Source organism: Ursus maritimus, unplaced genomic scaffold (assembly GCF_017311325.1).
Source record: "Ursus maritimus isolate PB19 unplaced genomic scaffold, ASM1731132v1 scaffold_20, whole genome shotgun sequence".
Lineage (NCBI taxonomy): Eukaryota > Metazoa > Chordata > Mammalia > Carnivora > Ursidae > Ursus > Ursus maritimus.
In genome coordinates this window covers 39,405,087-39,431,376 of record NW_024424453.1, presented here as the reverse complement: position 1 = coordinate 39,431,376, position 26,290 = coordinate 39,405,087, and the positions used below count along the sequence as shown (strand labels likewise).

At 40.0% G+C, this 26,290-nt stretch overlaps 1 protein-coding gene across 7 annotated transcripts in view; it reads left to right on the top strand.

Moving 5' to 3' along the window:
• Window positions 1-5,721, top strand: part of THRB (thyroid hormone receptor beta) — a 369,571-nt gene extending 363,850 nt beyond the window's left edge. For all 7 annotated transcript variants that reach the window (XM_040636879.1, XM_040636878.1, XM_040636875.1 and 4 more), the window contains one exon: window positions 808-5,721. In XM_040636879.1, the coding sequence (XP_040492813.1) occupies window positions 808-1,037 (230 nt within the window). In that variant the 3' untranslated portion in view covers window positions 1,038-5,721. The remainder of the gene's footprint in view (window positions 1-807) is intronic.
• The last annotated feature ends 20,569 nt before the right edge of the window (window positions 5,722-26,290 follow it).

Sequence of the window (26,290 nt, the reverse complement as noted above, 5' to 3'; positions counted from 1 at the left end):
CCTTGTCTTATTCCTGATCTTAGAGGAAAAGCTCTCAGCTCCCACATGTTTTGGGAAGGCCAGCAGTCCTCCCAAGACTTGCGAAGATTTCTTGGTCATTACACAGTCATGGTATCCTCTAGCTCCAGCTTCCCACTGTGATTCTTCCCTTCTCTGCACAGGGCAATACTAGCATGGCTCATATCTTTTCTTTTCATTTTAATTCCCCAAAGCACCACCAACACAAGGCTGCTACAGTTAGCAGTTTTATCACATGTATAAAGGATGGGAAGGAGTAGTTCACTACAGCCTGGTAAACAACTAAAATTGGATACTGTGCTTCTTTGTCTTCGTGAGAATTTCTTATTGTCCAACACTCCTCCTTTGGCATTCAGGCCTCCTGCAGTGTTTCCAGTCTCTTCTCACATCTCCCCTTCTCTGCATGTCCATGCTTGCCTTCCCCTCTGTGCCAGGCAGCCAGTGGAAACTCAAAATCTTCCCCTTATTATGCACAGTATTTCAACTCTCGAGGTGAGTCTTCTCCTTCTGTACCCTAAGAGGGAGGCATGCCATTCCCACCCAAGGAGGTGATTTGTCTAACCTAGATACATTTATCTGAACAAACCATTGACTCTCTTTAATGTAAATTGTGACAATTCCTGAGACCATGGTCCCAGATGCCCCAGAGTTCATGTTGTATCCATGCTCATTCCTAGGAGTTGATAGGTCCCCAGATCTGCCCACTTCACACTCAAAGGCTTGAATTGGACAAGCAGGGATTCTCCTTTCCACTTTTGAATTAACATTCATCTTCATTCTTCCCCTCAGACCGCCCAGGGCTTGCCTGTGTTGAAAGAATAGAAAAATACCAGGATAGTTTCCTGCTGGCCTTTGAACACTATATCAATTACCGAAAACATCATGTGACACACTTTTGGCCAAAACTCCTGATGAAGGTGACAGACCTGCGGATGATTGGAGCATGCCATGCCAGCCGCTTTCTGCACATGAAGGTGGAATGCCCCACGGAATTGTTCTTGGAAGTGTTTGAGGATTAGACTGACTGACTTCATTCTCATAATTCCTACAGCACTACTGGGTGTCATTTCATTCCATTGCCTAGATCTTTTTTGTTTGTTCCTTTGTTGCTTTGTGTTGGGAGGGACTGTTTGGGGCTAAAGGGAGGTAGTCCTTAGCGTAGACATGGATGAAATTGCCCCTTGAATGCGGGTACTTGTAACTATTGCATTTTGTTCTCCAGTCCTTTGATGTGAATGCTTTGAAGGTTTTACAGTTGTGGAGGTGGGGTGGGGACAATCATTAATTCACCAGCACCAAGCCATCACCAGCTCTCATCTGTCCCTGGTCAGAGACTCAAGCAAGCAAAATGGCATGGCAGAAGACTAACGAAGCCTTAAAACCAAGATAATATGGTCATCTTGATCCAGTCCTGATTTTTGCAGGGCTCAAATTAGCATGGTGCAGACCACCTTTGGTTAGATGTGGCTTTCAGCTTTCTAGGGAAAGGTCTGAACTGATTTTTATCTATTCAAGAGCATGCTGTTTTCAGCACTTCATTCTCTCCTGGCAGCATAACTTGGAATGTATAGGAATATTCGTTCCTGAAAAATCAGCTATCCTTTCACTCTAATTTTTATAATCCTATGATTTCATTCAAGTTATACAAGGGTGTGACTCAAAGATGTGCAGGTATCTGACTGACTGAGGCCAACAAGGGAAACAATTTTCCTCAACAAGCTCAAAGAAATTAGAAAGCTTCGCTAATGTCAGTGACTCAACAGTTTCCAAAAATCCACATGGTGTTACCTCAGAGTAGGAAGGCTTCTTTGCAGTTTAGGCTCAGAGAAAATTTCCACCAAAATCAAACCTATTTACATAGTGTTGTCACTTTTCAATGACATCTGATCTGTCATCTCCCAAACTCCTGAAGTTATTTAATCCTGATTGCATCTTTGCTGAGCTGACAACAGATTTCCCTTTGGATTAAATCTTCTAATCAAGGAGAGATAACAAGCTGAAATTTGAGTCTTGTTCTGGAGGATTTCTAAGCAGAAATAAGTGTGGTGCATTCTGAGTTGAAAGAAGTGCAGTGTTCTGAGAGTCTCTTCATGTGCTGATGGTTCCCTTTGGTCTTAGATCCTCAAGCTCTTTGCTCTACAAACATTCCCTAGTTCCCTTTTCCCTCTGACACTCAGGTTTGACTATCACTGAACAAAGCCTGATCTGGCCACTGACCCTCCCTATCTCTCCTAGAGCATTGCCCTGACAGATATTTCACAGAAGATACCTGCAGACCATGTACATGAACACTCACCTTCCCTGCCTAACCCTCCTCCTTGATGACAAACACTGCAGTAGGTTGTGCCCAGAAAACCCATGGTGACCCCTGATCATTTCAACTTCAGAAAATGGGCAAAGAATGTACCCATGCAATTGAATGTATCTTGTTCTTCACTGGCATAGTAGACATGAACTATTCCTTTACCTGCCTTGAACTGCCTTATCCTGGAAATATTGGGGGAAAAAAGCCATATCAGTGAGATTTAACTAAAAACAAAGGAATGCAAGTCACTGTGAAAACCAAGTGGACTAATTCTTTTTTAACTTGCCCAGAAGTCGGGGTCCCTGAGTTCTAGTTTGTGCTCTATCAACTGGTGGATTTGTGACCTTGGGTCTTGGTTTTCTCACCTGGGAGAAAGTCATGAACTAAAATCCTTCCCATCCTTAATATTGTACTAGTTTCAGGGAGGCAAATCTGTCCCTTTTTGATGGTTTCTTTCATATTCAAATTTCTAGCTTTATTAAACAGAAATTATGGCCCTCAACAGTTAGGGAAAGCATGTTTGGTATTGAGTCAAAACAAGAATTTGACATACTACTCATAAACTATGTAGAGAAAGGCAGGATGGCCTTGGAAAAAGGAGAGGAACAGCACTGAAAAGCTTAAGTGTGACTGGGAATAATCTGGAAGGAAAAAGATATGTTTAATTCACGAAAGCGATTATACTGGCTTCTGAGGAAGAGGAAATAAGAAAATCACTATGGAACTAGCTAAGCAAAGAAAGGAAGTAGGGAAAGGGATTAAAATTATAAACATGAAGTTCACGGGCAGATTACCTGCTTTGACTTTATCTACAGACCGTTTGTTTTGTTTTGTTTCGTTTTGTTTTAAGGCAGCCTCTTAGCCAGTCTCCCGAAGTTCTTGCTTTGTTAGCCACTCAGCTCTCTCTGTTGACTCTCCTTGGAGAAGAACTCTTTGAAACATAATGCCGAATTACATTCTACAGTCAGGGGTAACTCTGAGAAGCTCTGCGGTGAGGCGCAAGTTTTCTCTCAGAAGGGTATGAGAAGAAGGCAAGCAGGAGGGGTACTGGAGGGTTCACAGACCCTCTGGGCAAGCCTTCCCTGGGAAAGTTTCCTCAATTTGTTTGACAGAGATTCAGTAACACATGAGACACACCCTTCAAATATAAATACAGAGTCTGATCTAAGGCTAAATCTGAATGCTTTGGGGATTAACCATGACTGGGCATTGGCCAAATGCTACAGTATATCTACAGTAATCGAGCCATCCCCAAGTAAATTTATGTTTGCTCCTCAGTTCCTTAAATGATTGCCTTAAACAGGCGAACTGCTGATCTAAAACTCATGTCGTAGGCTGAATACTTTATGCTGAGCAGGATACTCCTTAAAGTACTTCAGTTTGAAAGGAAAAGCTGTAAAGACTCAAAAGGATCGTGACCCCAGGGTCGAAATGATTCATTTCTTCTGTAACCAGTTGAGGTACTTAGTGCATCTCAAGACTCCATCTCATAAAACTCAATCAGGAGGGATATACCTTGGATTTTTTTTTTTTAACATTTTTTCTTCTATTGTCCAGGCTTTCAAATCAAGTGTGGACCTGACTGAAACCCCTCAGAGAGGGGAGACATCCCAGTAAAGGAGAACACACCTGTACAGCTGGGATTCTTATTTATAAATCACTTCACTTTGGGGGATGAGTGGTGTGGGGGGGTGTGTATGCGCGCGCGTGTGTGAGTGTGTGTGTGTGTGTTTGTAATCCTCAAGTGTACTTTGTTCTTCAATTTAGATGTGCAGTATTTCCAGAAATAGTGAAAAAAGTAAGATCTTTTCTTCTTTATGATTCTGCTCAAAACACCACGTGCTGCCTCAGAGCTTTTTCTAGTCAAATGAGCCTCGGTCCTCAATGATGTGCTTGCCGTGTTAATGCCTCAGCCCAGTGATACCCCCTCACCTGTGCCCCAAGTGACACTTCTTCCATCTGCAGCGCGGTCATCAGTCATCGGAGTGGACCGCCAGGCTCGGCTCTGCTCCAGCAACGCCATTCTCATTGCTCTTCTGTGGACAGGTGCCCAAGTCTTGGCACCTCCACAACACTAAGCCCCCGACAGACTCAGCCTCCATGGAACTGCTGAGAACCCTCAAAGCATGTCATTGTCAGTGATCCATTTTTATTCTATGGAACTCTAACCTATTTGTGTCATATTGACCTTTTGATGCATGAGTCATAAATTATGAAATCGGTCTTATGGTTTTTGAAATGTAGCCAGCATTTGTAAGGCTAAACCTTTTTCACAAACTGAATTTAAGTGAATAACCAAGCCGCAGTCTTCTCCCAAAGGAGAGTGCTTACAGACATTTGAATCTCTTTGCCCTTTCCAACAGCTATGGCATCAGGTTCTAAAATAAGCTTGTAATTTTTCCTGTTATTTTAATAATACGGAAATATTAGCATAGTGTTTCTTTTGATAGTGATAGACTATAATCCATATTTAAATTTTATAGAGAAGAAATTTTATTGTACTGTGATGTAGATATTTATTATCCAGGTAAGGATTTGCCCGGTGTGTATTTTTTACAATTGAAACATTTTACTTTAATCTTTAAAAAAAAATTCATTAAAAACACACACAAAAAAAAACAGACTAGGGGGAAAAAAGGTTTGGCCTTATCACAGAATTTTTACTGTGCTGTATAAATGTTTGCAAATGCAAAAAGTGTGCATTTCTAGTGTGTTTCCACATTAATTAATGCCGCCTTCAAAAGCAATATCGTGCAGGTAAAACGCTGTTTGTGGCTTTCTATTGCACAGTTAAAGCTGACCCACCTTATGCACAAGACAATCAAATATAATCTGTCCTCCTCAGGATGCAGACAATACTCATGTAAATTATGGAGCACAATGTAAGACAAAAGAAGACACTTTATTTAATTACACAGGTATTGTTGATACAAAAGATGTAAGGGCATGAATGAGCTGACATTACACCACTTCTTTGTTTCAGTTCTTCCTAATTAACTTGGCATTTTTCATTTGATTATAGAGCCAAGTTAGTTCTCTATGCTTTCCCCAGAGAAAACACGTTTCCCCCCTCCCCATAATATCTTCATGCCCTGAGAATCAGAAAAATACTACAGAATAGGAAAAGACTTACAGTCATTGGAAGATATGTGTTTTGCAAACAGTGTTAAGTGATATTGCTAGGTGTTGGTAATATTTTTTTCAACCTAAAACTCTGTTAAAATCTGTGATCAAAATGTTTTAAACTATCCAAAAAGAAAATTTGTATATTTGGGAAAAATGAATTTTTACATAGCTTTTGTATGCAGATATTAAATTGTAATTATGAATATAGTAGGCGTAGATAAACTCATAAGCTTCAATTCTAAAACAGAAAAAAAGAAAAAGCTTATAACGGACATACTTGCCTGTCTCTTTCTTTAAATATTATTATTTTCTAAATAAGCACAGGATTACCTGCTCTTCTCACCTTAGCTGCTTCCAAAGGGAGGGAAACAGGGGTATAAGGACATTTATTTCATAAGCATCTACCAGAATAAACAAATTTCCTTAGGTAGAAGGCACAGAGGCAGGGGGAGAAAAAAAAGGCTGATGGGGGACTACTTTTTCAGAAGGGGCCACAGAGATGGGGTGAGGAGGGAGAATTATATTTTTGCAGCTCAAGGACTATTTGCCTTATCTCAAAATGTTCCAAAATATTATTAATGGAAATATACTCATCTCAGCTATCAATATATATCTCTATCCCCATTACCTTGAACACATGTTGATTAGGACTCTTTCTGTGATGAGTAACAAAAAGCTAAATCAAACTGGCTTATGCATAAAGGGAATTTATTTACTGTAATATAGGAGAACTTCAGGCTTCAGGCACGGCTGGATGTGAGTGCTCAATCAGTATTTGTCAGGAGATACCCTTTTTCATGTCTCTGTGTAGATTTTCCTCTGTAGAAATATCTTTCGTATAGACTTCATGCTCACATAGCCTTTTAACCTATGGTGGCCCCCCATTACCTCCGAGATTAGTCATAAAGCTCCAATCCAACCAAAAGAATGTTTCTTTTCCCCAGTAGTTCCAGTAAAAATCCTGGGCTTAATCCTCATTGGCCTAAATCCAGTCACATGCCCATTCCTGAGCCAGTCACTGTGCTGAGGACATATATGCTAATTAGCTAAAATCCTCTGAAATCATGGAACTGGTTGGGGGCGGTAAGATATTCAGTCCTATCTAAACTATGGACTGATAGCTGGGTCAGGGATGATACCTCAAAGAAAGTTCTATGTCTTGCAACTACAAAAAGTGGAGAGGAACAGCGAGCAAGCAAAAGCAGTAAAAATGTCCACACCTATAGCTGAGACTGAAAGTACATCCATTTTCAGTACGGCAATGGAGTCTCCTTAACACAAAGGAAGCTCAGCATAATTTGACCAGGACATGGACCAAATAAACACTTTCCAAAGAAAGTGTCCGATTATATCCTACTTGGCTCATGAAGGAGGCCAGTCCAGGTAAGATGGAGCAAGCATTTATTATTTCCCTGGGATAGATCAGTTCAGAGGACTATTCCCTGAGTCCTCTTGCTCTCTATTCAAATCACTATATATACCTTTTATATTTGTCTCTTTTCTACATTATGTACCTTTCTTTTTTTAAAAGGATTTTATTCATTTATTTGAGAGAGAGAGAGAGCATAAGCAGGGAGAGGGGCAGAGGAGAGGGAGAAGCAGTCTCCCTGCTAAGTGGAGAGCCTCATGTGGGGCACAATCCCAGGACCCTGGGAACATGACCTGATGCTTAACCGAATGAGCCACCCAGGTGCCCCATTATGTATCTTTCAGCTTCATCCTAATCCCTCAAGAAATTACTTTATTCCTTTTGTTTTGGAGAGGGTTTTTTTACATCTATATTCCAGCTAGGTACAGTTCTTAACCCCCCCTTTTTTTAAAAGATTTTCTTTATTTATTTGTCAGAAAGAGCGTTCTTAACCCCTTTATACAGGCAAAGTTAATCCAAAATTAATGTGATATCTAATAGTTTCATTTTGGCTATGGGGCTGGTGTCATGTCACAAACCTGGAGAATTCCAATAATTTGGAATGAAGAAAAGACAGGGGACAAAGTTGCTTTGCTTCCCCACCTCGAGATGACAAATCATCCTAGCTTCATATTTAGCTACTCAGGGCACGTTAGCTTTATAAATAAGCGGAATTGTCACTGGGTTCAGGTACACAAGATCTGACACATTGAATGCAATTTGTTTGTTCAAACCAAAGCCAAAGACAGTAAAACTACTGAAATGTTGAGTGTTATGGATACCCTTTGAGTGTGTATCTCTGAGGATCCATGGGCTACATGACAAAAATGCTCTATGTCTTAAAAGACAGAATCCATTTATGCCATATACTGATGAATCATAAATGAAGTCTGTATTGGTAAAAGGGCATCACCTGGATGTGCTATTAAAAGGAAAAGAAAGCTATGCTAGCCTGGGTCCCCACAAAGCAGAGCTTATGAGCTACAGTTCTATTAAGGAAAGTAGCCCTGAGGGAAACATGAGTAGAGGAGAAAGAGCATGAGGCAGGGTAGGAAAGAGAGTAAATATAGGGATGCATTGCTGTGCTGGTCACACCAAGTGCAACAGAGTACTCAGTTGTGCAAGACTAGTTTCTAAAGGGACAGATGAACTACTGTATCTCAAGGTAGTTCATCTGAGAGTGGGGAAATAAGAATTTATCTACTGGTGCTCATCTCCCATTCTCAAAACTAGGGCTGACTCACCATCTACTCTGTACATGCCTGGCCACAGAGCAGGTCCTGTAGTCTCATACTTCAGGAGCAAAAGCAGTCCCCCAGGTGGGGAAAGTCAGTGTCCACTCCCACAGCTGGGCAAAGCCCATCTAGACAGGGTGGCAGACTAGCTGACAAATGGGCTGGCCCTGGAAAGATAGATGGAGCTTAGAGGATCTGCAATGATCTGACACAAGGGGTTTCTCCAACCGACAGGATCTTCGGATTTTCTGGAGAAAGAGCATAGTCTTTCAAGTTCCAAAGAAAATCATGAAGCTCAACCAATGAACCAAACATATATTTCACTGTACCATGAATTTGTGTGTCTCGGGGCTTTTGATTTAATACAAACTGGTCATGTAAACTGATCGTTCACTTGGCTATATTTTCTCTGCAGTAATCAAAAAACTATATAGACTGTTCTTTTCATTATAGTTATCAGTTTTTCTTACAGATGGCTCATTTCAAGGGCGAATTTTCTTCTACATAAATACCTAGCTGAAAATTTTATAGAAGCCAAGGGATTTTTAAATTTTTTTTCATATACAACTTCGGTCTGGTACAAACATTTGTGGAAACAATTGCCTAAGAAAAATGAAGTCAGATGAAGTTGCAATGAATATTCTTCTTCTTTCAAGATAGACTAATAATATCCCCTTTATTTTCTTTTAATTTTTTTGCACATGGCCTAACTGCAATGAGGGAGGCAGATGCATATAGAGTAAACCCTAAAGTTAGAGAATTTGAAAATTCTTATGCCCACAAATCCCAATGGATACAGAGATTTGAAAAGCACTTGTCGGTTTTACCCTGAGTCCTAGAAAGATACTGCAATCTTATTTGTTGCAGATATGCTGCTTCTGTGAATTCTAAGGATTTTATGAATTTTTCTGTGATCATGTTTAGTCTTGAACAGAGCTTTTAGAATTTCTTTTCCACTACTTGAAGTAAAAGCAAAATAGAATCTTTGTAACAATAAGTCATATCAAAAGATACAGAACCCAAGACCACCAAGGATCATTCATTGGTAAGTAAACTTCTTTATGAGATCCAAGCAAACATTTCAGAAAATTCACTTTCACTTTCTCCAGCACTTTGATGAAAGTACCACTCCTCAGTTACTTGTCACTCAATAGTCCCAGCAGCCATCCCAAAGGATATACCAATTTTGCTGTCTTCCAAACTTCCTCACTGTCACACGGAGCATATAATAATGGTCCACCTTGTTGTGAATACCTACTCTGTGCCAGGAATCATACTAGACCCTCTACATTACCTCTAATCCTCCAAGCAAACCTGTAAAGTAGGTGTTAGCATCTTCATTTCACAATGAGAAAATGGATGCTCAGCATGAATAAGCAACTTCTCCAACCTCAAACAGTTGACAAGTGTCAGAGCGCATAGGGCCCCAAGATCCATGTTCTTTTTACAACCTGCACTATTAAGACAACACAAAGCTTTAGGCTCTGAAGAAAGAGAAAAGGCAACTCTGCTCTGAAAATGTTTACCATCCCCCTCCCAAAAAGGCTCACCTTCCCTAATGCAAAAAAACATGTGCATCCTAAAGAAAAGCTACAACTTCACCTCTCATTAGGTCATATCTATTGCAAAACCACTTGTCAGTGTTGCAATATCAAAGAATAATTTCTCTTTGCAAGAACTACATATAACCTAGCTGGCTTATTGATGTGTCAGTCTAACAAGAGGAGATTTTTGTTTTGCTAAGCATTTCGGGGTGTGAGCAGTTAAGTTTTGAGAGCCAAATTGCTCTGAGTAACGGAAGGAAAAGAATTTACAGCAATGGAAGTTGGAGGAGGGAGGCTGGGGAAAGGACGAGGAATCAAGGTGACAGAAGCACTTAAGTTTCAAGATGTGACGCCATGCTATAACTCCCTCAGCTTCAGATAATCAACTGAAAATTGGCAAATGTACACTACAGGTGGATTTCTTGTTGAAACAAATGTAAAGGGACACCAACATATCATGTTGATATGAGCCGGAGAGCCCCAAAGCAAAGGGGATCTTGATAATATCATTATTCCAAAATTCACAGAATTCTAAAGCTTGCTTTATTTGGTTCTAAAAAATTGAGAGAAGAGTTTTTTAAAGCAATTTTACCTAGCTCTGAAGAGAGGGCTCTAGCTGACATCTGGTAGGCACATTTGCACATAGACATGGGGATAAATTAGTAAACTGAAGGTCCTTGTGGAACTTCCCATAAGAAAGCAATAAAAGCCTTTCTTACCCAACTTTTTTTTTATTTTTTAAAGTTTTTTTTTTTTTAGTAACCTCTATAGCCAATGTGGGGTTTGAACCCACAACCTCAAGATCAAGAGTCACATGCTCTTCTTACTGAGCCAGCCAGGCACCCCTCTCTTACCCAACTTTCACTCTCACTTGCAATTCAAGGAAGACAGCAAACATCTTTTTTTTTTTAAGATTTTATTTATTTATTTGACAGAGATAGAGACAGCCAGCGAGAAAGGGAACACAAGCAGGGGGAGTGGGAGAGGAAGAAGCAAGCTCCCAGCAGAGCAGGGTGCCCAATGCGGGGCTCAATCTGAGGACTCTGGGATCATGCCCCGAGCCGAAGGCAGATGCTTCACGACTGAGCCACCCAGGCACCCGGACAGCAAACATCTTAAACAAAATATTAGCAACCAAACCCAGATATATTAGACAGAAATTTTTTACAGTATTTGCAGTATCTGAAACATCCACAAGATTGGTATGTATTAATATATAGCTAGGTTTTCCAAATCAACAAGGAAAAGACATGAAATTCAATAGAAAAATAGAATATTCACAGAAGGAGAAGCCTAAATGGCTCACAAGTACATAGAGAGATGCCCCACCTCACTTGTAATCAGAAATAGGAAAAGTGGTGCCATTTCATACTCAAAAATTAGGCAGCCAGAAAATATCAAGTGAGGACCTCATCTCCTGCTAATGAGAGTGTAAACTGGTCCCCTGCAGTTCTCCTAGAGCTGATGACTCTGCACAACCAGGATTCCATCCCTGGGAACACCCCCAAACTCACACAGATCTGTAAGTATGCTCATCCTAGTATCACAGACTTTGCAATACCAGGGAGTTGAGTTCAGGCTAGGAAGGAGAAGAAGAATATTGGGTGGAAGGCCACCCATCACAGAAATCACTGCAGCATCAGAAACACTGGACAAACGTGCATACAGAAACACTTAAGAAACAAAACAAGACCTGTAACACCAGACGAGGTATGTAAACTACAAACACAGATAAAGGAAACACCATACGTTTTACACGGGATCATACATAACCAAGGCCATATATCAAGCATATTAGACTGGGTGCCCATGTAGAAGAGATGAGGGGGAAAAAATGAAATAAAACAGGAGAAAGGCCATGACAGGCTGATGATTTTAATCATCATGGAATGAGGAGTATGATTATCTCAAGACCCTACACCTGCCAGGTTTTAATCATCCCTTTATTATCTCTTCCCTACGTCACCCTCATGTGATAACAGGCCTTCTATGACCAGCTAACAGAATCAGGGAGATGAAATCAAAAGTGGCCCAGAGATGAGGAGGGGAAGAAAAGAGAGAAAGATGTAAACTGTCCAGGTTGATCAATGATCCTCCAGGTGCAGAACTGTGCTTCTAATCAGTGGATATCAAATGTGAAACCCCAACATGGAAGAAAGGAGAGAAAAGGCTCTGGTTGAATTGGTGTGCCCATACAGCCACCCCAAAGTCCCCAGGCAAATCTTCATCTTGACAGATGACTAAACCTCCATTAGAGTTCTGGAAACCTCGCATCTAGAAATCCCTGAATTTATAAGCCTCGTCCAGAGTGATAAATGGATGGGTCAACTTTATTTATGTGCTGCCATGAATCAGGCCAGGATAGAACCACAAAATCTCCTGAGTATCTGTCAAGTGTCTGCAGAGAGACAAGCCCCAGATCTAAAGCTATGCTGCCTAGGACAAGAACAGGGAGGTGGCCTTTGCTGCCACTACTCCTTCTTTATCTTATAAGACCAAATTAACAAGACTCTTTTATTTTTATCAGTTTGGTACTGAATATTCAATGTTTGTGCCATGTAAGTGTGTTAAGCAAATTTAAACTAAACTATTTCCATCTCTTCCAAGTTCCTCTAATTCAGATGGCTGATGAGCTAGGACTCAATCCATTTCATATAGGGAATGATCCAAGGAATTGGGAACATTTAGCCTGTGGAAGACATCTCATTCTAGCTCAAATCCAAGATACATGCCAGGTAGAACAGGAAATCAATTTGTTTTGTGTTGCTTCCAAAGAGCATAGCCAGGATTAATCAATGACAGTACTCAGAAGTCAATATCAGGTCAAAAGAAGGAAGAATTATGTCACAGTTAAACAGTCTACAAGTAGAAATACAGAGTTTCCTACCACTCAAAGTGTTTAAGCAAAGACTAAACTCTTATCTAGCAACAAGACAGTAAGAAGACTAGACATGTCAGAGCAAATGACCCCTCAGATCTGTGCCAGCCCCACATCACATCATGACCATGTCTTTGGGCGGGGGTCTGCTCCCCATACTTGTTCAGGTTCTCATGCTGTATTTTAAGTTCTCCACAGGGAAACATGTGAGATGAACCTCAGTTAGACGTGACTTCTGGTGCCACTTACTTTTAATGTATAATCGTTCTCCACAAAAGCAGATGAGCCAGTAAAATAAAGTCTACCATCTGTCTCTCTCTGTTTTTTTTCAACAGTCATCCTACTAACTCTTGAGAAAACCTTCTCTGTGCTGCCATGAATCAGACAGGCTGATCTGAAACCATTACCAGAGAGAATGATGTGTCAGAATCAAAGAGCAACTCTAAAGTGAGATAAAATATAGCAAATAAATTCTAGGATAGTCTGACACACTGGGAACATTATGTTGCCATTGGTTCATCAAAATTATGTCAAATACTGCCGTTGTTATTAAGTCTCCATCATAACATGAATCTCACTTTAATTGCCTCTGGTTGAGACTCTGCATATTGGTTGTCTGCCCAGGCACGAATTTATTTTAACCAAAATTAATCTTAATCAGCTTGGCTTCAGTAATGATGTAGCCAAAAAAAAAAAAAAAATAGCAGGAGACAGTCTGAGAGGCCTCTCCAACAATTCATAGATTAGAAAAGAACTGAACTTTAAAAAATATTTTGCAAGGGATTAATCCCTCGCCTACATTTCAAAACACTTTTATTCAGCTTTAGTGTTAGCAAAAGCCATGATTGTCCACTGTGGAAAAGTATCTGGAGAATAAAAAATACACTGTGGACAGTCTAGTGCCTTTTAATAGAACAGGGGACTTGTATTTTGAGGTTCTGCTGTAAGCTCCGAGCTCCTTCTATGTGGGTGTCTTATAAGGCTTGAGAGCTAAGAAGATGCCTTATTTTGAAAGTCTATCAAAAGTGGGCATGATTAGATTCTGACCACTCCAAATTACCGTGGATTACAGCAAGACTAAAAATGAGCTGGTGTAACTTTTTACTCCAAAATAGTGATTACAAGTCACATATTTATAAGGATCCATGACACCCAGCCTGTCGTAAAAACACTTCAACTGCAATCAGGCTCATCATCCCCAGGAACCCCTTCATTTCACATCCAAGTACAAACTCCTTTCCCTCCAGAAATAAGATCATGCACTCCCCCCTGGAAAAAATGCACAAATATATTTCATACAGACAGGAAAAGTGGGGTGGGAGGGGGAGCACGAAGCACCACAGATCTGAAGAGCATGGTTCCATGGCACATAAAAATAAAACTACTGACCGAAGAGACTCAAAGAAAGTATATTCTTAACTTGATCCCAAGAATCCCTTGAGGGTTCTAAAATTTCTTCTCAGAAGTCAACAAGATTTTTATTGATTTTTTTTTTTAGTTTTTTACTTCATTCCCAAGTTAATTTTTAAACTTATCATAAAGCATTTTTGATCATCCAGATCAGCTCAAAACCAGAATTTCATTCATCCATTTGCATTCATGTTTACAATGCCTTTATATTTACAATACCTAATACACTTTAATTGTTGCAAGCTAATGAGGACTAAAAAAAGCAGACTTTCTGTATAAATGATGCAGTCACAACAAAAAGGTCAGCATCATGGTTCACTGGGCCCATGAAGAATTTGGCAGTAGCCAATGAAAGAAAAGTGGTGGGCAACTTGAGTTATCACAATTATGGATATGGTCCCAGGCTTCCCATATTTGGACTATCTAAGAACCACCTGACAGGCATCTGGCACATACACAAGTAAATTTCTTTTTTTTTTTTTTAATATTTATTTATTTATTTATTTGGGGAGTAAGGGGCAGAGAGAAAGGGAGAGAGAGAATCCTCAAGTAGGGTTGCCTGGGTGGCTCAGTTGTTAAGCGTCTGCCTTTGGCTCAGGGCGTGATCCCACATCAGGCTCCTCTGCTGGAAGCCTGCCTCTTCCTCTCCCACTCCCCCTGCTTGTGTTCCCTCTCTCACTGGCTGTCTCTATCTCTGTCAAATAAATAAATAAAATCTTAAAAAAAAAAGAATCCTCAAGTAGACTCCCCACTTAGCACAGAGCCTGACGTGGGGCTTGATCTCACCAGGAGGAAACTCCTAGAATAACGGAGATGATACTAGGAGTATACTTACAGAAAAATAGTTACACTTCTCACAAATCTGCACATGGGAACTAAAATTTGTATTCATCAGCTAAATAGGAGCAAATGGCTTCCTTAATCTCTCTTTGGTTATTTTCTCCTCCAGGAAGCATCGCTTGCTAATCTATTGCAACACTGAATACAATTCTAAAATATACCAAATAACATATTAATGAATTATTTCTTCAGCACTTAATGAAAAAGTGGTCATTAAGTTTTGGAACTCACGGTCTACTGTATTCAAATAAATTATATTAGACAGGATACCAATGATTCTTCTAAAATACATCATATCAGGTTACTGCTGAAAATTCCTCAGTGGCTTCCTATGTCACTCAAGTAAAATTTATAGGTCACCACACTGTAGCCAGCAAGGCTGTACTTCCTGGGGTGCAGATACCCGTCTGTCCCCTTCTACACTCCCCAGCCCGCTCACTCTGCCCTGATACATGGACCTATCTTCTGCTACTTGAAAAGCTGAAGGACATACACACTTTAGAACCTTGTGTGCTATTCCCTCTGCCTGGAATAGCAGCTCCTTCCCTTGTTGCTTTCAGGTCTCCACTCAAATAAGCCCCCATCAGAGAGGATTTCCCTCTTCACTGATAGAAAATAGCTCCTTCACCTTCATCTTCCCTCACCCTCCAACTGCTTCACCCCAGTTTATTTTTCTTTCCATCATTTTTCATGTTGTAACATATTCAATTTTTTTAATTTTTCGATTGCCTTCTAGAATGTAAATTCCATAAAAGAAGGAAATTTGCTTTGTTTACTGCTAGAGCCCCAGTACCTAGGAAGTGCTTGGCACATAAGATCACTCAGTAAATAACTGTCAAATGAATTAACAGAAAGAAAGGCCTGAAGACCAAAAGGAATAACAACGCTACTCCTTCAAACACCCTAAGAGGCACAAGGGAAAGTCTCCTGGCCAAGCACTCCCAAGTTACTTTCACATGCACACTTCCTTTCCTCTCTCACCCCCTATATTCCCCATCAGCACTATGGCTGACATATGCACGTGCTGTTTGCAAGAACAAAGAACACAACACAGGGTGAGGCAAACTGCAAAATGGAAAGCCAGAGGCAAGGTGAAAAGTCCTTCTCCGTGGCAGGCAATGCAACGTCAGGTGAGGATACAAAGAATGGCCTGTGATCCCACAGCCCAAGGATCACAGCTCACATTTGGGTAGATAAACATGCTTCTAGAACATTTTTCTATATGCACAGATACACAAGCATATTAATTGCTTTTTAGACTTTCAATGTAGAATTAATTCCAGACAAAGACCTCTAGGAGTTAATCCAAAGGTAATATAAAATCATAAGATGAGATCAATGGAAGAGACAGGAATGGGATGGGTAGAAGAGGCTCACACTTTTTATTTTCCATAGGCTTTTCGAAAGCTGAGAATTTCTCTGCTCCAAGGTCTACAACCATAATTGTTTATGATAATAATGTGTTTAGATAAGTGATTCAAAGAATCAAAAATTTTTTACATTCTCAGCTTTTATCAGAAACATGAAAGTACCACAATTTAGCACTCAAACATCATCATCTTCCTTAAAGACTTTTGAGAACTTAATGAGTTTGTCCTTTTGCATGAGTACAGAGTTCATATAGAAAGAATCCTTCCAACGCATCACATTAAAATTTATTCTAAGTGTCTTTTAACATTTGGACTTTAAAAAGAAGATTGTTTCTAAATCAAATGTATCTTCTTGTTTAATGCAATGATAAATTTCCACAGATGCTCCCCAGGTTACACTTCAATGAAACCAAAGATCCAGACAGGCCACCAGAAGAAGACTGAAGTGACTTTCAATTTAAAGTGACCAGGAGTTCAGGAAAAGCAACCTTTCTGGATGTCAAGTTCTACAGTCTCAAGTTTTGAGTTCAGCAATGCGAAGCACTATTGTGCAAAGTGGTACTGAGGCATTTCACTTACCAGAATATTTCTTTTTCCTCATTTATCTCTTGCTTTCTCTTCATGCTCTCCATCCATTCCTACCACAGACAAGATACATAGAAAGTTTTTAGTAACTTTTATAAAATAATGAATGAATACATATATTTACATGTTCAGCAGAAATCCCACTACCTTCTGGTAATTTCTTAAATATTAAGTTTGCTTTTGTTATCTTTTTTTAAAAAGATTTATTTATTTGAGAGAGAGAGAACACAAGAGGGAGGGGGTGGGAGGGGTGGAGGAGGGACAGAGGGAGAGAACCTTCAAGCAGACTCCCCACTGAGTATGGAGCCATACATTGGGCTTGACCCCATGATCCAGGAGATCATGACCTGAGCTGAAACTAAGAGCCAGACACTCAACCAACTGAGTCACTCAGGTGCCCCTGCTTTTGTTATCTTATTAATTCATGATTTTAAAATATCATTATGGTGTAATTATTTTTCTAGTAGCCTTTCCAGTGGACAGCAGCATATAGTGGGAAGATCATGGGCTTTCAAATATAGATATGAATTTGAATCTTGTCCTCACCCCTTCTTATATCCTTGGACAAGTTGTCCAACTTTCTTTCACCTCAAATTTCTTGTTTGTGAGATGGGAATAATAATACATATTTTGTGTTGGGAGAGACAATTCTCTATGAGTCTCTTGTGCTCACACTTGGCATGAAAAGTATGCCAAGAATGAAAGGCCCCAACTGTTCTTTACCCAGGCAATTTCTCAGGGTTGTACTTGGCAGCAGGGAACCTTGAGGGATGTGGTAATATCTCCCCCGAGAACAAAGAGCATGATTACTCATTACTTGCTATAAAAGTGGTAGATTCCCCATCTATGGCACGAAACAACTGTGGGCATAGTACCCATGTGGGCCCCTACTGGCTTACCCTGTTGCACCTTGGGTCACAAAGTGATCTGGCACAAAATACTGGTGTTCATGCTCTTTGCTGCAACATGAGTAATAAAATCCTTTGTCTCTTACCTAGGAGTCTCATCTGCCAGCATCATACGTAACAGACAGATACTCACTGGAAAATCCAGTTTCAGCATCAGCAAATTGATTTACTAGCTTGTAATTTGGGTAAAACAAAATCCCACACCTGACACTTCACAGGGTTGTTGAAAGATTAAATGAGATCACTGATATAAAGTACTTGGCACGGAGTAGGCACTAAATAAATACACACAAAAACATGTTCCCTTTAGTATCTTATTTAAATTTCTTTAGCTATTTTAGGTAAAGAGCTCTTGAAAAAATTGTGATGATACTGGGGTTGCTCCTTTACCTCTCTTCACTTATCCCATATAATCTATCTCATATCTCTCCCACATGTAGCAGTAAAGTAATCATATTCTTATGGAAAGGTTTACGTCTCGGGAGGTATAAGTGCTTGTAATGGGGGAAATGCATGAAAATTGAAGAAGATGTAAGCCTTGTGTCTCTAATAATGGAATCGGAGACCTGGAGTGGTGGTAGGTGTTTGGGGTGATGGGACCACATCTATATTCTTCAAATCCTAATATCACTTGCCATATTCATCACCTTTTCACCCCAACACCAGATCCTCTGAACTTCACATCAGGGCAGCAGAAAGAAGGAATTTTAGAAACAGAGTTTATGCCAAAAGATATAAGTATTTTCTGTAACTGGGAGGATTTAGACAATGCAGAGGAATGTAACAAAACAGACTACTGGATGCTTATAACCTGGTCTGTACCTCCAAATATATCCAGAAACAAAAACAGTGTCTCGCTTTCTGTACTAGTTTCCTATTCCTGCTGTAACAAGTCACCATGAATTTGGTAGCTTTAAACAACACAAATTTGTTACCGTACAGTTCTGTGGGTCGAAAGCCTAACACGGGTCTCATCAGGCTAAAATCAAGGTGTGGATAGGTCTGCATTCCTTTCTGGAGGTTCTAGGAGAGGAGGTGTTTCCTTGCCTTTTCTAGCTTCTAGAGACCACTTGCATTTCTTGGCTCATGGCCCCTTTTCCCCATTCTTGGATGGTCAAGTTCTCCTTATACCATCATCTCTTTGGTTCTTCGTAGCCAAAAGGTTCTCTTCTCTTAAAGAATCACAGGATCACATTCAGTTCACTGGGATAAGCCAGGATTATCTCCCCATCTTAAGGGCTTTATTCACATCTGCAAAGACCCTTTTACCATGTTAAGTAACATATTCACATGATTAGACAGGAGGGAATTAGGACCTAGACTAATTAGGACTTTGGGGTGGGGCACTATTCTGCCTACCACACTGTTCTTGAAGAAACCCCCAAGATTTGGTCATTCTTAAAAGTTGTTCAATGTGACTATTTCCCAGAAGGTTAAAATTTTTCTAAATGTGAAAAATCTCATGATGAGGAGAATGGACAGCACCAAGTGATAGGGTATCTTTAAATTTGTTTCAAGTTCTACACATTATCAGAAAAAGTGATCAGAGGAGTGCCCCTGAAATTCTAAGGGAAGCCACTCAGTGTGTATACCTGTGATGATGGGCATTCCAAGAAGAATGTTAGTTTATGTAACAACAGAAGAAATCAAAATCTTGGCCGACACAGTGAACCTCTGGGTCACAATGTGTAGAGTCTGTTTGGAAGCATCCAAATTGCTTTTTCTTGAAACTTCAGGAATGTCTGGTGACTCCTGCCCATGAGATTTTTCTTAATTCTGTGAGTATTAAGTAATTGGGAAGCAATTAAAGTGGTATGAGGGTGTGAGGATCCTTATCTGAGAGGTGGGCAAAAGCATAGCCAGTAGCAGAAAGAAAGTGTGTATTTACTTTGTAGATGAGAATCGGTGTTAAATTCCAACCCAAATTCATTTACTCAAAAGTATTTATTGAGCAGCTCCGTGTGAAAAAAGAAAAAAGAAAAGAAAAAACTCACTGTGCTAGGTGCTCTAGATTGAGGATAAATTAGGCAAGAAGCTAACCCTTAGGGAATTTGCGCTCCAGCATCAGAGATAAGAAACAAATTATTCTGGGGCGCCTGGGTGGCACAGCAGTTAAGCGTCTGCCTTCGGCTCAGGGCGTGATCCCGGCGTTATGGGATCGAGCCCCACATCAAGCTCCTCCGCTATGAGCCTGCTTCTTCCTCCCCCACTCCCCCTGCTTGTGTTCCCTCTCTCGCTGGCTGTCTCTATCTCTGTCGAATAAATAAATAAAATCTTTAAAAAAAAAAAAAAAGAAAGAAAGAAATTATTCTATGAGCATCGTTCTCTAGAGTAGTGCTTCTCAAACTTTAATGTGTCTACACGTCACTTTTTAAAATGCAGACTTAGGGGCGCCTGGGTGGCTCAGTCGTTAAGCGTCTGCCTTCCGCGCAGGGCGTGATCCCGGCGTTCTGGAATCGAGCCCCACATCAGGCTCCTCTGCTGAGAGCCTGCTTCTTCCTCTCCCACTCCCCCTGCTTGTGTTCCCTCTCTCGCTGGCTGTCTCTCTCTCTCTCTCTGTCAAATAAATAAATAAAATCTTTTAAAAATAAATAGATAAATAAATAAAATGCAGACTTAATAGTGCCAAGGGGAGGAATGGGATTCTGTATTCCTAACAGGCTCCCAAATGATGATGGTGCTGGTCCTTTGCTACACTCTGAGTAGCAAAGGTCTAGAGTACCATTTCTGAAACCTCACTGTGTTTAATCACCTGGGGAAATTTTACAAACAAAAATGCAGTCGCTCTTCCCGTAGAGTTTCAGTTGTGATTAGAGAGTAAGACCCAGGCATCGGTATTTTGATTTTATGTGCAGCTAACCACTGAGTACTGTTAATACAGAACTTTTCATCATAACTATTAAAAAATCTTAGGCAATGGTCCTCAAAGTGTGGGCCGCAGACCAGCAGTATCAGTATCACCTGAGAACTGGTCAGAATCCTAATTCCTGGGCCCTACCTCAGGCCTACTGAATCAGAAACTCAGAGGATGGGGCCCAAATATCTGTGTTTTAACAACCTACCGGGTAATTTTTTTTTTTTTTTTTGAGAGAGAGAGAGTGAGGGTCAGGGGAGGGCGGGGAGGGCAGGCATTGGGAGAGAATCTTAAGCAAACTCCCTGCTGAGTGCCAAGACTGATCTGGGGCTCATGACCCTGAGATCATGACCTAACTGGAAATCAAGGGTGGGCTGCTTAACCAATTGAGCCACCCAGATGCCTCCTACCACGTGATTCTAATGCAAAATCAAGTTTGAGAGTCACTGATCTAGGGCAGCTGTTTCCAATTAGATGTGCACATTAGAATCCCCTAGAGAGCATTTCAAACCTACGGATGCCCTAGCCCCACCCAGTTCCTGAATCAGTTGGTCTGGGCTGGAGTCCTGACCTGGGTATGACTGAAAACATCCACAGATGGTGCCTCTAATATGTACCCAGACCAAGAACCCCTGATGTAGGGTATTAGCCAGAAAACTCCTCTCCTTTTCTCATTTATTTATTCATTTCTTCCACACATATTACAGAGCAACCACCCAGGCTTCACCATCAAAGAGCTGGGAAGTGGGAAGCAGCATAAAATGAGGAGTAAACCAGGTGGACAAGATGAGCACATGATGAGAGCCCATGAGCAGAGAAGACAAGGCAGCGGGATAGATTGGAGGTCAGTACAAAAGCCCAGGCCTTCCTCCCCCATTTCTGAACTTAACCTATATAAGTGAAGAGATGGGAAAAGAAAATCTGAATGCTTTTCTAGCAGAAGAACCCTGACCAATCACCATCAGCCATGTGCTTGCCGCCTTCACGACATCCCTTTTTGCGTACAATCATTATGTTCCTGTTTAATAGCATTCACTACCCGCCCCCTTCTAGAGTGTACTGTGGGTTAGTCTCGTAAGTTTTAGAATGTTGGGGTGCTGTAACCTCATCATCCACAGACTGACAACCATAGAGGAGGAATCACAGAGATTCCACAGTAGATACCACAGAGAGGTCACAATTAAGACTTTAGATTAAGATTAAGATTCCACAGAGATACCACAGAGAGGTCACAAGTAAGACCTTGTGCTGAGTATCCCTGAAGGATAGTCAGAAGTTAGCAGCTCCTAAGCCTCTTCTCCAGTGGCAAAAATGAACTATAGCCCATCCTTTCTCAAGAACTCCTGATAAGCATTAATCCAGTCTCCACCCTGGAAACTGAGGGAACTTTTTGCTTAACACAGCTCCCGTCAGCCAGTAAACGTCACAGAACGTGTGCCAAGAGAGGCTTCTCTCCTATCTTGAAGCAAACAAAGTAGAGGCCTAAGAAAAAGTCTTCCAACGTCCTCTTAACTAAACTTAATATAGTACCTTAATGGTACACTATGGAAGAAGTACCAGCGTAGAAAACTGTTTTAAATCACAGAAGCTAAAAGAGCAATTGTATTTTTTCTGTGAGATGTATATGCAGGATCAGCAAGCAAGGGAAACGCATACTAATTCCTGCAGGGACTGTGGGCTACACATGCATGTCATGTATTCAGACTGGATTCTGTAAGAAAAGTCTCCTCAAGAGAGTGTCCCATTCGAACTCAGCCACATGTAGTTTAAAAGCAACCCAGGCTGTCATATCACTTACAATGATGATTCATGCACACTGGAGCCAAGAGAGCATATCATACTTCGAAGGTCAGAAAAGATTCCCAACAATACAGGAAGGGTATATTTTGGGGAGAAGTGGGAATATCGTGCAATATGTGGGAGGTGGCCAAATTATAAAGTTGTTGTTTTAAAGGGCTTTCAAATGCTACATGGGATAAACTGCCAGCATCCTGAGGAATTATAAATAGAGCTTCACATTTTTGTGCAATGACATATATTCATTTCAAAGGGTGTTTCTTGTATTATCAATGCCTGTCAGTACAACATAATGTTTAAGAGTACGGATGCTTTAGGGGCGCCTGGGTGGCACAGCAGTTAAGCGTCTGCCTTCGGCTCAGGGTGTGATCCCAGCGTTCTGGGATTGAGCCCCGCATCAGGCTCCTCTGCTGGGAGCCTGCTTCTTCCTCTCCCACTCCCCCTGCTTGTGTTCCCTCTCTCGCTGGCTGTTCTATCTCTGTCAAATAAATAAATAAAATCTTTAAAAAAAAAAAAAAGAGTACGGATGCTTCAGCCAAACTACCTGAGTTTGCTTCCTGACTGCTACACAACAGACATAGAGACTTGTTCAAGGTCCTTAGTTCTCTCATCTCAAAAATGGGCATAATATCAATATCTACATCATAGGGTTATCACGAAGATTATTGAGACAATGCATATACAGTTATTAGTATATGGGATATTGTTGATATTCCATAAGCGTTGGCTATTATAATCATTTCTAGGAGTCTAAGGTTCTCAGCATATTCACTGAGGAAGGTTACGTGGATCAGGGTAATACTAAAGACAATCCATTGAGACCTGGTAAAAACTATAAAAGCAGAGTAAATTGTTCACTTAAAGCTACACCAAAAGTCAATGCTTGAACACAATCATTTTCTTACTCTTTTAGCTGAGGGACTGCATTCTGATGATATTTGATCATGGTATCAAAGAAGAATAAATTCACAAAAAGATTGAGAAATTCTCCTTGCTCATAAAATGGAATAACCAATAAAAATGAAAAAAATACTTCAATAAAAAAAATACTCCATCTTATTATCCAATTTTAACTTCACAATAGCCCAATAATCCTCATTTTAGTGGTAAAGAAAATGTATAAGTAACCTTCCCCAGGTCATTTCTTTGGAAGCCCTATTTGGAGACAAGAAAGAAAAAAGAGAGAGAGAGAGTGAGGATGCACAGAGAGAGGAAGAGAAGAGAAGGGAAGAGAGAAGGAAAAAGAAAAACAAAATTAAGAACTCTAAACAGACTTCCACATCAACTCTACCTATTTTCCAAAAAAGAGTCTTTTGTTGTCAATTTCTATAAAAATTAAATTTACTAAGGAAGATAATTTAAGTAGTTATATTAGTAAGTGTCAGAGCCCCAGTATTAGAGAGTTACCTTAACACTGTCTATGTTGTCAAAATAATTATCAAAACTTTCCTTTTATTTATTCCATTAGCCCAGCCAATTTACAAACACACCCATGCCAATTCCCTATAGCTTTCTTGCCTATAGATTTTATGGACTTAAGAGACCTAGATTTCATTCTTACATGTAAAAATTAAACAACTGGGTATCAGAAGTAACATAAAAATTGATACTCATCTAACAGAAGTTGCAGATTGAAAAAGACTGAATTAGGGGCGCCTGGGTGGCTCAGTCGTTAATCGTCTGCCTTCGGCCCAGGGCATGATCCCAGGGTCCTGGGATCGAGCCCCGCATCAGGCTCGCTGCTCTGCTGGGAGCCTGCTTCTTCCTCTCCCGCTCCCCCTGCTTGTGTTCCCTCTCTCTCTGGCTATCTCTTTCTCTGTCAAATAAATAAATAAAATCTTAAAATAAAATTTAAAAAGACTGAATTAGAAAGAGAACTAACTTCAAGAAATAAACAGAATAAGATTTCCAAGAATACATGGGCTTTCAAATTGAAAGGGCACACAAAGTGTCAGGAAGAGAAATTTTAAAAAATATATATTTTGAAGACCAACACCTAGAACATTGTGGTGACGTTTCAGAAAACCAAAGATAAAAAGAAAATCCTAAAACTTTCGAAGAAAATAAGTAAATAGATACGTAAACACATATCAATCAGATGGCACTGCATCCCTCACTATAATCCTGGGTGTGGAAAACAATAGAACAGTATTTTGAAATTATGTTTGACCTGTAATTATCAGTCTTTTAAGAATGAGGGGGAAATATTTTATAATATTCAAGAACTCAGAAAGTTGGAACCTATGAACTCTCTGGAAAAAAATGTCCAGACAACATGCCTAAAGGAAAAGACAAGCAAAAAAAAAAAAAAAAGAACCTGAAAGATGATGCAGGATAATAACAGTCGAGTTACCTCAGAACATGAAAGATTGTGAAGAAAGGAGAGAAGGAAAAGGAGTAAAGACATACTAAATTGTTTCATCTTTTGAGAGAAAGGAGCAGATACTGGGTAGGAAAAAATGTAGAATTTAATATGCATATTGATGATTTTTTAATGTTACTTTTCCAATAGTAGAAAGGTGTGTGTAACTTTAATAATCCTCCTTAAGCAATACATTAACAATGGGAGCTATAAAAAACCAGACTGACAAATTTGTCTAAATAAGAATTCAAAACTCTTATAGGCAAACAAACCACAAACAGTGTTAAAACAGCAAGGAACAGACAAGCTTCACACTGGGAGAAAATATTTGCAAATCATATGTCCAACAAATGATTTATATCCAGAATATATAAAAACCCTCAGAAATCAACCATAAGAAACCAAACAACCCAAGTTTGATGAACAAATTACTGGGACACCTGGCTGGCTCAGTCAGTAGATTATGTGACTCTTGATCTTGGGGTTTTAAGTTCAAGCCCCATGTTGGGTGTAGAGACTACTTAAAAACAAAATCTTTAAAAAAAAAGTGTAAAAAAATAATAAACAAATCACTTAACAGACATTTTAACCGGAGTATCAATATGCAGAAGACAAATAGACATCATTAGCCATTAGAAAAATGCAAATTAAAATCACAAGATACCACAGCATACTTATTATTTTATTTATTCATTTAAGAGAGAGAGAAAGCACAGGCACGGGAAGAGAGAAGCGGACTCCCCACTGAGCAGGGAGCCTGACACAGGGCTCCATCCCAGGACTCCAGGATCAAGACTTGAGCCGATGGCAGATGCTTAACTGACTGAGCCACCCAGGTGCCCCCACGGCATACTTATTAGAAGAGATAAAATTTTAAAATACAATACCAAATGCTGAGCAGATGCAGCTCATACGTTGATGATGGGAATGTCAATAGTAAAGCCTCTTTGGAAAATTTTGTGGGTCCCTTATAAAGTTAAACACACACTACCATTAGATCCAGCAATCTCAGTCCAAATAGTTACCCAAAAGAAATGAAGAAGTTCACCTAAAACCTTGTGTCAATGGTTACTGCCTCACTGGTCATTATAGCCAAAATCTGGACATAACACAGATGTCCACCAACAGTAACATGGATAAGTAAATTGTGATATATTCATGCTGTGTTGTACTAGACTACAATGAGCATGAATGATCTGCAACTACATGCAATGATATGTGAGAATCCCTCAGTGCTGAGCAAAAGAAACCAGACACTGTGGGGCACATACTGTTTGATGTCATGTATGCAAAGTACAAAAGAAGCAAATGCATGAAGAGGAGGTTGACTGGGAGTGTGTACAAGCCAGATGCTGGTAATATTTTATTTCTTAATCTGGGTGATGGTTTGGAGTGTGTGTTCAGTTGTTGAAATTTTATCAAGTTGGACACTTATGATCTATGCCCTTTCCTATGACAACTTACACTTGAAAAATATTATAATGCATACTGTAGGCCCCCAAATAGCCAGTAAACATGTCAAAGGACTATCCACTAATAGTCTACTAATATTTACTAATATTTAGGGGAACACAAACTAAACAATGATGGCATACCATTCTTTACCCATCAGATTGGAAAATCAAAAAAAATTTTAAATAAATATTTCAG